General features: G+C 36.7%; 1 protein-coding gene across 1 annotated transcript; it reads right to left on the reverse strand.

Moving 5' to 3' along the window:
* Positions 1–3,483: 3,483 nt before the first annotated feature.
* On the reverse strand, positions 3,484–11,262 carry MONOS_11453 (uncharacterized protein; the record flags this gene model as incomplete). Its single annotated transcript, XM_067863984.1, has 1 exon — positions 3,484–11,262. One exon carries the CDS (start codon positions 11,260–11,262, stop codon positions 3,484–3,486), a length of 7,779 nt encoding a protein of 2,592 aa, XP_067724940.1.
* Between the last annotated feature and the right edge of the window lie 2,231 nt (positions 11,263–13,493).

Genomic DNA, 13,493 nt, shown 5'->3' on the forward strand with positions numbered 1-13,493 from the left:
AGTGCTGCTTGTACTTCATCTTAATTTATATTTATTTTTATTTGACGCTATTGTCAATGTGCAATTAATTACTTATCATTGCTTCTTTTTCTGCTTCTTCAAATTCATTTTATTCTTCTGCTTCTTCAAATTCTTCTTCTGCTGCTGCTACTTCTTTTACTACGGCTATTTCTTCTATTATCTATCATTTGAAGAACTGCTTTATCTTTTGATTTTCTTCAAATTCTTCTTCTGCTGCTTCAAATTCCTCTTCTTCACCTCCTTCTCCTTCAACTACTACTTTTTCTTCTTTTTCTCCTCCTCCTTCTTAGTTCAATTAATGAATTTCTTTCTTATCCTTCATGTTATTTCTTTGAAAATGTGAAACTTGATAATTTTTTTATTCTTCTGACCGATTTTTATTCATTTTTTTTTGTATGATATTTTTTTTAACGAAATGTTTTTGCGGCTGAAAGGGAGAGAAAGAGTGAGGACGAGTGAGAGAAAGAAAGGATGAAAGAAAGGACGGAAGGACGAAAGAGAGAGAAAGAGAAAGAAAGAAAGAAAGAAAGAAAAAGAGAAAGAGAAAGAAAGAAAGAAAGAAAGAGAAAGAGAGAGAAAGAGAGAGAGAGAGAGAGAGAGAGAGAGAGAACAAGATTAATCAAGAAATTCATTTTTTTGCTGGAAATAAAAAATGCTGACAATTTGCTTTGGGCCTGCTCCTTCTGTTTCTGTCTGACGAGACTCCACGAAACCTCTCTGAGGAGTGGACAATGCTGCTGGCAGCAGCCGTCTCCGATTAGCAGACTGCCACTTCGCACAATTTTTTTTTCTCTGATCTTTTTTTTCTTCTTCTTCTTTTCTTTTCTGCTTCTTTGTGTTTTTTATTTATTATTTTTTTTTATAATAATAATTTTTATTATTATAAAGAGAAATAAAAAAGAAAAAAGAAAGAAAGAAAAGAGAGATTGAGAGAGAGAATTGTGCATTTTTGGAGAAGCACACCAACCAACGTCCCTTTCCTCATTTGGAAGGTTGCTGGCCCCTGCAAACTCAGAAGATTCAGCAAAGAAATGAAATTGGCTGCAAAAGTTGAAGGAAATGAAGATAATAATAATTTGATGCTAATTTATTTTTGCTATTTTCATTTGATAATTTTTTTTTCCAAATTTCAAAAAGAAATGATGTTTAGAATGTTCAAAGCAGAATGCATTCGTTTCGCTTTATCGCATTTCTAATAATAATCCTAATAAATATTTTTAAAAGCTAGTATGAATTCTGAAACTTTTTCTGCTTAAATCATTTATTTTTGAAATGTTTATTAAAATGTTGTTGCTCGTTCTGTTTATTATCCTGTTGTTGAACAACATTAACGTTTTCAAAAATATTATTGAAGCAAAAGTCAATTTCATATTCACATCATGAACCTTTAACTGTTCAAAATCAGTCTTTTTTCGCACAAAGCATTAATTGATATACAGTTTGCGCAAAGAATTCCGGATATCGCACAAAATGCCGGACAAGATCGATATCTCAATAGCAGCAAGAGGAATAATTCTGACAAATTTCCTCAATAAATATCTCAACAATGCAAACTCAGTTGATAAACGTGACTTTTAAAACAGCTTCATTTATGCTCAGAAATAAATAATTATTAAAATTTCGGAGAAATAGGATATTGAGTATCTCCGAAATTTCAAAAATTGATATTTCTGAGCACAAATGAAGCTGTTTTGAAAGTCTCGTTTATCAATTGAGTTTGTATTGAAGAGATATATTTTGAGGAAATTTGACAGAATTTTTCTTTTTGCTGTAATTGAGATATAGATCTTGTCCGGTATTTTTTGCGATGTCTGGTATTTTTCGAACAAACTGAACAACTGACCATCTTTTTTTTATTTCATAAAAAATTCGAAAAACAATGTTTCCCATTTAAATCCATATTAAAACAGAATTGAAATAAACTTTATTTTTTAATAAAAGTTTGTTCTGAATTATCTTTTTTTTTTTTTTAACAATTAATAATAATTTATTGGGTTTTTGTTTTTGTTGTCGAACTTTTTTCAATCAAAAATTTCGCAATGAATATTTGGAAGGAATATTATTTATACGATCACAATAAAGTGATTCATTATAAATTATTCAAATTCGAAATATAACAATTCGAATACGAAAAATAATTATTTGATTTTTTCTGAAAAAATTGGGGGTGTTTTTTCCTCATCGTGATGATGGATTTCAAAAAATAAAGTTTTGTTTGGTGATAATTTTTGGAATCATAACTTTTTTCTGGGTGCTAATAATTCAAAAATTTTGTTTCTTCGAAAAAAGAATAATTAATTAAAGTGAAAAATGCTTTATTACAGTTTTATAAATACTATTTCAGATAAGATTCATGAGAGAATTATCGTTGAAAGGAGTTTTAACTTTTCAGTGTTCATTTTTCAGTTCTAAAAGTTTATTCACTTGCAGAGATTTTTTATTAAGAATATTTAAATCTCAAAAATTTTTATTCATATTATGTGAAATTCTTTTCGAAAAGTCGTAATTGTTTGATTCAATTAATAATAAAAATTTGAATATCTTGATCTAATTTCTGTTCCTGCTCACGAATTTACACACTATTGTATGCAATAGCATTGGAAAGAAATAGATACCAAATTAATGAAGTTTCGAGAGCGTGAACAAAAATTTGATCAAAATTTAATATTATTAAAATTTTTTCAATTAAACATTCACGACTTTTCAAAAAGAATAACTAATATGTTCCAACAACTGAAATTGAAATTGCTGATAGAAAAAAGAAATGAGAAAAACAAATAACTGAATAACAATAATTCTGGTGAGGTGCATGAATATACACAAATAAGATGAATAAAATATAGACATAAAAACTTTCTAATAAGAATAGAAAATCAAAGCTAAAACAAAGAGTGATGATAATAAAGATAATGTCTATTTCTACACAAAATTAAAACACTTTTTATATTAAACTGATTGTGAAAAATGATGAATATTTCAATATTTGTTACTGCACAAAGCAGTCGAAAACACAAAAGTCGGAGTTACAATAAAAAAAAACAAAATCACAGAAAATGAACTGATACCGAGTGTGCATTTCCCCTTTGCTCAAACACTCGCTAAGTTAGCAAGTCGCTCCTCATGCAAAAACAAAGTGTCAGTCATTTTCCCTGAATCGATTAATCTTTTCATTATTATTGAATGTTAGTCTTTCTGAAAGAAATATCTCAATTTGGCAGTTTGTTTTTTTTTTTTTGATTATTTGCCAATGAGGAATAAGTCTTTGTCTTTTCTGGCTTTTCATTTTTCATGTCCCATCCAATAATTCTCTTTGAAACAATTTCTTTATGCAAACTCTTGTGCTTTACAGCCAACTTCAATTTCCACTTCCTTTGTCCTTCTTTCTGCTTCACTTTCCTCATCTCCCAATTGTTGCTCTATTCATTCATCGTTCTCTTCCCTTTCTTGTTTTTTCCGCTGTTTTTATTCAATTTTCATATTTTCAGACTCGCCTTCCGTTCCAATTTCCTTGGATTCTCTTTCATTGCCTTTGCTCTCTTGCATCAGCCCCAATGCATCCGTCACTGTGAGCATCGCTGCTCCTGGAGGAAAGTTTCCAATCAGCTCTCTCTTCACATCTCCCAGTGATATGCGATCCTCACTTTCTGTCCGAGTGCACGCAATGATCAATCCACCCAGATTGCTCCCTTCAGTCTTCAAAAAGTCTGGTCGCTCCCCATTCGCTATCTTCTGCCCTGCCACCACTCCCTCATACTCCCCAAACGGGATCTCCAGCGTCACACACTCCCACACCATCATCCCAATCGAAAACACCACTGACTCCTTCGTCGCCCCCATCTTCTTGTTCATCTGCAGCTCTGGCGCCTTCCACCTCAGGCACTCCTTTCTGAAGGCATCCTCATCCTCTTCAAATGCTGATGAGGGAAGGGAGTCATCATCATCATCATCACCATTATCACTGGCAGATGTGACAACGGTTGATGATGAGATGGAGGATGAATCTGAATCATCATCTGACAATAAGTCAGAGTGCATCACAATACAGATCACCATGTGCTCTGAGAACAGAACAATGTGTGGGCTCAGATTATTCAATGACTGAAGTGGGTTTTCCATTTCATCAAACGAGTGGAGTGCCCCATTCGCCACCCAGAACAACACCTGTGCAGCTGTTTGTTCTCTTTCTTTCAACGAGCCAATCGCCATCTCCTTCTTCGCATTCCTTCCATGCAACAGCATGAATAGTGAATCCCTCAGATCCACAATCAGCTTCTCATGAGGAGATGAGCATGCCATGGCATCCACCAGGTTTGACATTGATGAGGTGGTTGGACACAAATCCTCCCCTCGAACAAATGTTGAATCTGAATCAGTTGTTGAAGTGGATGAAATGGAAGGCGATGGTGATCTCTTTCGAATCTCTTCTTCTTCAACCTTCTCAAGAGCCCAATCAGGAATCTTGTCTGAATCTCTTCCAAGAATGTATTCTGTTGAGCCACTCTCAGAAAGAAGATGTTCCGATGACTCTGAGTGTCCCAAGCTTTTTTCATAAACTCTCTTCTTTATCCTCTCTTCATTCTTCTTCTCTGCCTCCCTCTCTGCTCTCCTCCACTGCTCCTCAGGTGACATCTCCATCGTCACCATCTCAAATGCCTTTGGATCCTTTTTCACTGTGTCATTCACAATCTCTTCCAATTCTTCTGTTCTTCTCTTTTGTCTCCTCCATCTAACAGCCAATATCACTGCCACAATTAGAATAATCAATAATATCACAATAAGCACAATAACAATCAACAACAAATACGATTTCCCTTCTTTTCCTCCTTCAGCAAGTTTTTCTTCTCCATTTGTTTTTGATTCGCTCTTGTTCTTCAGAATGAATGAATCAGTGGATGATGGATTATTTCCATCCCCAAACAGAATGCACACACTCACTTCCACCCCTTCTCCTGCTTCTGTTATCATCTCTTTTGGCAGTCTCCCTTCAACTTCGATCTCTGACACACATCCACTTTCATCAAACTCATATTTTTCAATCTGCTTTTCTTCTCCAATCTGCTTCACAACCATGAATGACAAGTCGCATGGCAGCAGCTCCTTCCCTTTGAACACAATCTCCACTTCTTCTCCCACTTCCTTTGCTTCAACACACTCCAACACTGGAACGAAGAATGGAGATGACCTCTCGGAAATAATTCCCTCAAAATTGCATCCTTCATTCAGAATCCAAAGTGAAGAATTATCTTTAACCCCATCTCCTCCTTTCAAACTCATCACATTCAATGTTCCAGAATCTGAGCAAATAATGTTTCGACGAAGAGAGGGATATTTATCAATAAATGGATTGTTGTTCTCAAATCTTCCATCTTTGATAATTATTGTGCCTCCACTCACACTCAACCCTCCCTTCGATGAGTTGCAAATCGTGGTGTCTCTCACAACTGCTTCACTCTTCGACAAGTCAACAATTGACCCATTCCATTTGCAAACTTCATCAGCAACTCCATTCCCTTCTGTTCCTGTTTCCAGATTCCCCTCAAACACGCACAAATCGATTAACATTTTGTTTGCATTTGTTATCGTTACCTGGCTCCCCTTTGATGATTCTGATGTGCACTCATGAAAAGAGCAGTTGCACATCTCAAATCCACTCATCGGCTGACTTGTGCAAACAATGCAAGACCCATCACTCGATCGGCTGATGTTTCTGAATGAAGACAACACCAATGACAAAACGAGTGATGAGTGGATGTTTTCAAGTGAGATCAGGCTTCTCTCTTCCAACTCAATATTTGTGGCTGCAAGCTTCGAAACACTCACTTTCTCACTTTTCCCACATTCAATCAACGAACTCTTGCATTCCACATCATCCACTCCCACATCCTCAAATGTTACCCTTTCTGAATGCAATATCATGAACACAGGCTTCGAGAATTTCAAGTGGCCAATACTGCACTTTTCTGCCTCAAACAACCCTTCTTCAACAACAATCAGAGAAAATTCAAAAATGGTCTGTGTATTTTCTGCTGTTCTGCTCTCTGACAAGAATGAAACAGATTCCAGAATGAGAGATCCATTCAGCTGGTGTATCAAGCACGAGCAGACAACATTCCCCATTCCACCAAAAACAAATGATACCTTCTCAATTCGAACAGATTCCGAGGTTCTCACAGCTCCCTCATTCCCAACCTCAATCTCTCTCACTTTTATCTCCCCATTCCTGCTCGCCTCCATCGACTTGATCGTCACCTTCTCAGCTGAACACGAACCAGTCAATTCTGTTTCATTCCAAACAAACAGCTGCGAATAATCCGATGGGATGATGTGGCTCACCCCAACATTCAGCGATGAGCATGTGCTCTTCATCTCCCCACACTGCTTGCTGTCGCTGCTGTTCTCCACAATCGATGAAACAAATATGAATTCGCTCCTGAACACAAACACCCTCCTCAGAAGATCCTCTTCATCCCCATAATTGTCTGCTGTGCACCCCCATATCGCCAGCTCCCTCACAAATGGCTCCCCAAAATTTATCAGGAACTGTGACTCACTTATCTGCGAGTCAAGATCTGTGCACTTCACAAACACATCTCTCCCCTTCGATGCAACATTCTGAAGGAATGTGATGTTCGACAGCACAAATGGCAAAGTCTTCTGTGAGACACTCTGTGATTTCAAAAACAGTCCTCCACCTCTCCCAATATTCGAGCAGAAACACCCTGTCACATTTGTGTGATTCACTTCCAGTCTCCCCCTCTCATTGAGAAGGAAAAACACCCCTCCTCCTTCATTCGAGCTTGTCGATCCACAATTGTCAATCGTTGAATTCTCCATTCTCAATCTCACTTCATTTGAAATATCACAACAAAGCAATGAGGGGTTGCTTGACACATTGTGCTTCACATTCACAAATGTGCATTGTTCAAATAGAATATTCCATATTTCTCCTTCATTATCATTCCCAATTCCAGGAATCACACTTTCACTCATCGCAATTGCACTTTTCCCACTCAATGAAATATCTTCAAATGTCACGTTGTTTATGGTTGTCACGCAACCAGCTGATATGCTCATTATCTCATGCATCGTTGAGAATCCAGCTATTTCTGTCTTTTCAATCGAAACAATTCCTTTCAATGCACCGATCAGCACAAATGACACTTCACTTTCAGCATTGCCAATTGTGTGAATTGAGCATCCAATAACACTCGTTTTGATTGCTTCTGATCCTGCTTGGATAAGGATGTTTGCTCCGTTGTCAAAGGCACTGGGAAACAGAATCCCCAATTCACTGAATTGAGCATCCCCTTTGCACTCAACAGAAGCATCCCCATTCCCTTCAATTGTTTGAGCAAATTGGATTTTGTCTGATTCCATATTTGTTCCTTCCACCTTCATCCCATTCATCTCAATCACACTCCTCACATCACAAATCCCATGAACTGCAATTGATTCAATCCCCAAACTTCTCCCTCGCTTCACCCCATAATCAACAGATCTGCATGGATACTCCAACAACCCACACACAACCACATTGTTTCCTTCCTCTGCAATATACACACTCGATCCAACAGATTTCCAGAAATAGATCAACGGGATTGCACACTCCTTGTTTTCTCCATCATATCCTCTCATCGAGTCTTCTGTCAGCAACTCCAGTCTGTCTTTCACAAATGGAAGTGTTTCGTTCTTGATGCTCTTGGCAAGCGATGGAGATGAAATGAACAGATCCTTCCCATATTTCGCATTGTTTGGCTTCCCAGATGAAAAAACTGGTGAGGATATCACAAACCCTGCTTTTCCTTCTTCTTCTTCTTTCAGCATTTTCAGCATTATTCCTCCTCCATATCCAACACTTCCCTCTTCATTTGGTGCTGTGCAACAATAAAACGAACACAAATTTATCAAAAGATTCGTTTTCGAAGATGCCTCACAAAAGAGTGCACCTCCTCCAATCTCAGTTCCCTCCTCTCCAGTAATAGCACACCCTTCAAATGTGCAGTCATTTATTTTCACTTTGAAATCTCTTCCATCATCATTGTCATCATCCTTGTTCGATACGCTTATGCATCCTCCACTTCCCCGTGAACGAGTAATCGATGAAAATGTGCATCCTGATATCTTCTCTATAATCCCTTCGTGGCACTCAACAACACACCCGTCTCCAAATGTGACCACTCCAAAATTGCTTTTCGTCATATTCATCGAAGGCACACTTTCTGCATTCCCTTCAACAACAAATATCGATGAATCTCCAATTTTCATATTCTCTGATCCAAACTCACTCACCTCCACAACCCCTCCAACAGCCTTCACAAACACTGTCGAAACAGTCTCAACGCCTCCTTCCATCCCACATTTGTTCAGTGTGAGCTTCCCTGAATGGCACTCAAACACACTTTCATGAAAGGTCAGCGATTTCTTCAAAGAGAAGATAACTCCAGTCACAGACACAGAAACTGTGTTTTCAATCAATCCACTTTGAGCTCCCTCTTTCTGATCACAAACATCACACTTCATCTCATTCGCTTTGGATGCAATGCTCCATTCATGTGAAGTCAACTCCAATTCCTCCTCAAAGCCAAATGGCTCAAGAAGAGCAACATCCTTTTTCTTCCCTTCAAAATGGATTGTGGCTGCCTTCCAAATGGATGAACACGGAAACTCTTCAAATCCACACTTCGAGAAATCATGGCTCAGTGATCCTCCTCCCACAAACGCTGGTGCTGAAAAGTTGTTCCACAAATAGACACACAGCGGAATAGGGAACGATTCATCCCCATTTTCATATCCTTGCATCTTGCTCTTTGTTTCCAATGAAGCTGTCAATGAAGTGATCTTCTCACTTGTTGCAGTTGATTCCAGATCGATTGAGTCAACAAAAATGTCACTTCCCCATCTGGCCCTGTTCCCTTCAAATCCTGATGAAATCAGAAAGTCTGCACTTATGTCTTTCACTTTCAGCCCAATTCCTCCTCCTCTGCCTTGTGTGGCTGAGGCATAACAGTTCTTCACAATGCCTCCATTCATCTTCAATGAACCAATATTCCCCATTTCAGCCATCATTCCCCCTCCAAACTCACAGTCTTCATTCCCACAGCCATCAATCGTGCATCCATCAAGAGTTATCGAATGTGACCCTTCACTCACACTCATCAGCGATGATCCTGCTGTTGTTCTCACAATGTTGCTGAACACACAGTTATTTAAAGAAAATATAACTGAGGATTCTTGAGGCAGAGATATCACACTCGTGGTGCTGAATGTTTGTCCCCATTTCACATCTTGCATCTTCAACTCTCCCCCTTCCACATTCACAAGTGAGTTCTGAATGCTCCTCTCTTCCGAATGAGCTGAATCCATCGATATGTTCATTCGCTTCACATCCATCAACCCACTTCCCTCAACCTCAAACAGTCTGCATTGCCTGTTGCTTTCATATGAGGTGTTGTGGATCACAGATAGATCGCTCACAGCCAACTCCCCTGTTCCAACACAAAACAGACTCAATCCATTCGCCTCAAATTTCGTTTCAATGGCTGAACCAGCTGGCGAAGCCCCATTCACAGTGATCGTTTTCTCCCCAACATCAACTCCTTTGCCTTCCACAACTGTTCCACTCAACACCTTGATTTCCTCCACAAACCCCACAATCATTTGGGAAAGGCAATGACTAATGGTCAAACATGCACAACTTTCATTCAATCCACAGCTGAATGTGTTTTTTGCATTTGTCTGATTCTCCTTCGAAGCAACAAATCTGCTTCTTCCTCCTTCATTTGGAAGCCAATCGCTTTTATCTCCACCTGCATAATACCTAACCCCTTCAGTTCTTGAAGAATAACAGAAAGCAACTTGGGAGTCTGTGCTATTGTCCTCAAAATTAATATCATTTCCATACGGAGCTGTATTATTGTGGAAAAAGCAAAACCACAAAAGATTTCCATTAAAACCATTTGTCAGAATACTGACTGCTCCTCCACGTAAATCTGAATGACATCCTTGAAAAAGGCAATTATGAGCAACAATTTTATCTGTTGCAGTCCAACTTATATAGCCTCCTCCATCAGAATCCCCTGGCTTATTTCCGCTGCAATTTTGGAAAAAGCAATTCAATACACAATCTTTTGTTTTGTTTGTTTTTGAACTTAAAATCATCAATCCTCCAGCATCATTTCCAGACCATCCATCTTTGAACAAACAGTTTTCAAAAAGAACTTGAATTGCCATTCCTTCGATTTCTGCCCCTGCACCTCCAAAATTTGTTGATGCTACACAATAACACTCAACAAATGTGGAATGTTTCACAGTGCATTCTGCAATATTCAAAGCAAATATCCCCCCTCCTCTTGTGGATGTGGCATTGCATTTCACAAATGACGAATTCTCAACAGTCAGTGTTGCACTCGAATTGTCATGAACATACAGCGCTCCGCCACATGAAGCATTGCACCCAATCCATTCAGCATTCGTAAATGTCTGTGTCACAGTGGTTTCAACCCTTTCTGTATTTCTCATTTTCCGATTCACTCTTTCATTCTGAACAAATGTGCAATTGTTGCAGGTGAATGAACCAGATCCTTCTGTTCCGCTCACAATCCCTCTTTCAAGAACATTCATCGATCGTTCAACATTACAATCCTCCATTTTGCTCATCCTCATCATCATCTCTTTTTCAGTTTGTATTTCCTCTGTCTCACAATATTTCTTTGTGATATTCGCAAATTTGCAGTTTTGAATGAATTCAAAACTTCCTGAACCATCTCTCAGAAAACTGCCTCCACTCCCACAAAACACAACATCCTCAAACTCACTATTTCTCACAAACAACGAAGGCAAATCACCCCCTTCCATCTTCACCACACTCCCCATCATTCCACATTCCTGACCATTCCCAACTCTCAAAGTCGTGTTTATCAGCCAGCATGTCCCTCCGTTCCTCACATAATTCCCATTCCACTCGTTTTTTCTCACAAACACACTTCCCTCAACCTGCAGCAACGATCCTGCTCTTATTTCAATCATCACACAATTATCTGGCTTTTCAAGCAACATCCCTTTCATTTCAACTGATGAGTTGTGCATTTCGCAGAACATTTGAACAACACTTCCCCTTTCCAAAATTCCACTCTTCTCCATTCCACGAACATGGAAAGAATCATATTCATTACTCAATCTGTCGTTTCTATCTATGCCACAAATGGCTGACAACAAACACACAAGATAAACGAAGAGAATCATTGATTTTGTGATGATTATGGGTTCATGATCCCATATTTCTGGTTATATCCCATTATCTTTAAGAACAATAAATAAATATAATTTCCTGCATTGATTCCATTTTCTGAAACCAATTCTCTGAATTTATTTCCATTTTTCATCTTCATTTTATTGTAAATATTAATTCAGAGAAACTGCCTTCTTCAATTGATTTCCTCTTTTTTTCTTCAACTTTTTGAATTTCATCTTTCCCAATAAATTCTGTTTGAATGAAATTCTTCATCCGCTCAGCTCCTTTTACATCTCTGGGCATCTTCATTAAAATATTGGCTTTCATCTCGAATCTTTTTGTTTTCTTCACTTGATTTTAAATTTTCCTGAAAATACAAATAAAGATATAAAAATATCAAAAGATGAAATGAAATAAAAATAAAAATACCAAGAAATAATTCCGAATGCTCAAAAGCCGCACATTATTGCTTTTGCTTCATTCAGTAAAAATTGCACCAATTCTTCACCGTGCCTTCAAATTCACCTTTTCTGGCACGTCTTTCCATGGAATTCCTTTTTCCTGTTTTTCAATGTATAAATTGATTTTTAATTTATTATCCTCTGTTTTTTCTCTTTTCTGATTTTTCTTCATTTATTCCTTTATGTGATCCTCGTTTTGCTCTCTTCTATTTCTAATCAACTGTTTTTCAAGTCTTCTTCTTCTTTGAGGCATTCAATATTTTCCGTAAATATTTGAATTCTCCTTTAAATTCAAATTGCATATTTATTTTTTGTTCAATCTCGTTTCATGTCATTCTTGAATAGTTATCCAATGAAATTCTGCCTTTTTCAGATATTTTCTTGTTCCTTCAAAATGCCTCTATCCATCCTTTTCTTGCATTTATTGAACATTTACTGTTTTTTGATGAATAAGAGGAGATTTAGAGATTGCTCAATCTTGATAACTGCTTTTCCAAGAAAATAATTTCCATATTCCCATTTTCGCTATTGTGTTGTTATGTTATTCACATCTTTGTGCAATCGGAGAAGGATTTGAATGTCTCTGTGATTAATGATCAAAATAATCCATTTTTTTGATGATTGAATAAAACGTTCCTAAAATACACATATAAAAAATTGTTTTGTTAAAAGAAAACCTCAAACCTTCAATTCATTTGGCACTTCCGTTGTTTTTGTTCTTGGTCTGTTTTCTCTTCAGATTCGAGTCTGACAAAGCAATCATTTTTTTTGCATTTTCGGGCTTAATGCAGCATTTCTGAGGCAAATGAAATTGGTCATAAAGAACAAAAAATAAAAGCAAACGGTTATTCCAAATATGACAATTTTGCTCAGGAATCACTTGGAATGAAATTGAATGAATCTTTTTTTGATAAGCAATCCATTCTGTCATTGATATCATAAGGTTTAGGTGTAAAAGCAGAGTTTTTGTAATAATACAAATAATAGAGCAGGAAGGAAAGTGAATAAAAATATTTGTGCTTCATCTGCCTTCAAAATAAGTAATTTTCTGTTTATTAAAATAACTGAAGCAAACTGGAAATTCCCGCTTCATGCACATGAAAATGAAAAATAAATAAATGTTTGTACAAGTTTCATCTTGAAACAATCTTCAACAAATTCAAAAAACTCCGGAAAACGGAAAAGAAAAAGTGCAGGAATTCTAATGTTATTATGGTATCAAAAATATTTATTTGAACATACGGGACAAAATATTTTGCTTTATGAATTTTGTTCCATTCTTCTCTAACAAATATTTATCTCAATTCTTGAATTTTTCTGTAATTATTTGCTTTGTTAAGGTTGATTTATAATGATATAATTGAAGAAAAAGTTTAGAAGAAATCTCAGTTTTTTTCATAATTTCTAAAATTTTGCCCCATATGAAAAAATGATTTCTTTTTTCTGAAATTCCAAAAAATGAACACATTAGTTTGGATGCATTTAAAGGTAATTCCAAATATGCCAACTTTATAAATACAATAAGCAAAAGCATTTTTTATTGTTTCTCTGATAAAAGTGAAATTGTTAAAAACAAAAAATAATAAAAATATGGAAACTTGAAAATACATATATTCGATGTTTGGGTAACAAGGCAATAGACTATCATGCAAGCGTAATATATGGAGCTAACAATTTCTTTTGAAGCGGAGGAATATAACTTTTATACACCAATTATTGATGGAAGGTGAAATAAAGACAAATAATTCAAATGTGTATTCGAAGGGCAGTAATGAAGAATT

Source organism: Monocercomonoides exilis (assembly GCF_001643675.1).
Source record: "Monocercomonoides exilis strain PA203 chromosome Unknown scaffold31-1199392, whole genome shotgun sequence".
NCBI classification, from domain to species: Eukaryota; Preaxostyla; order Oxymonadida; family Polymastigidae; genus Monocercomonoides; species Monocercomonoides exilis.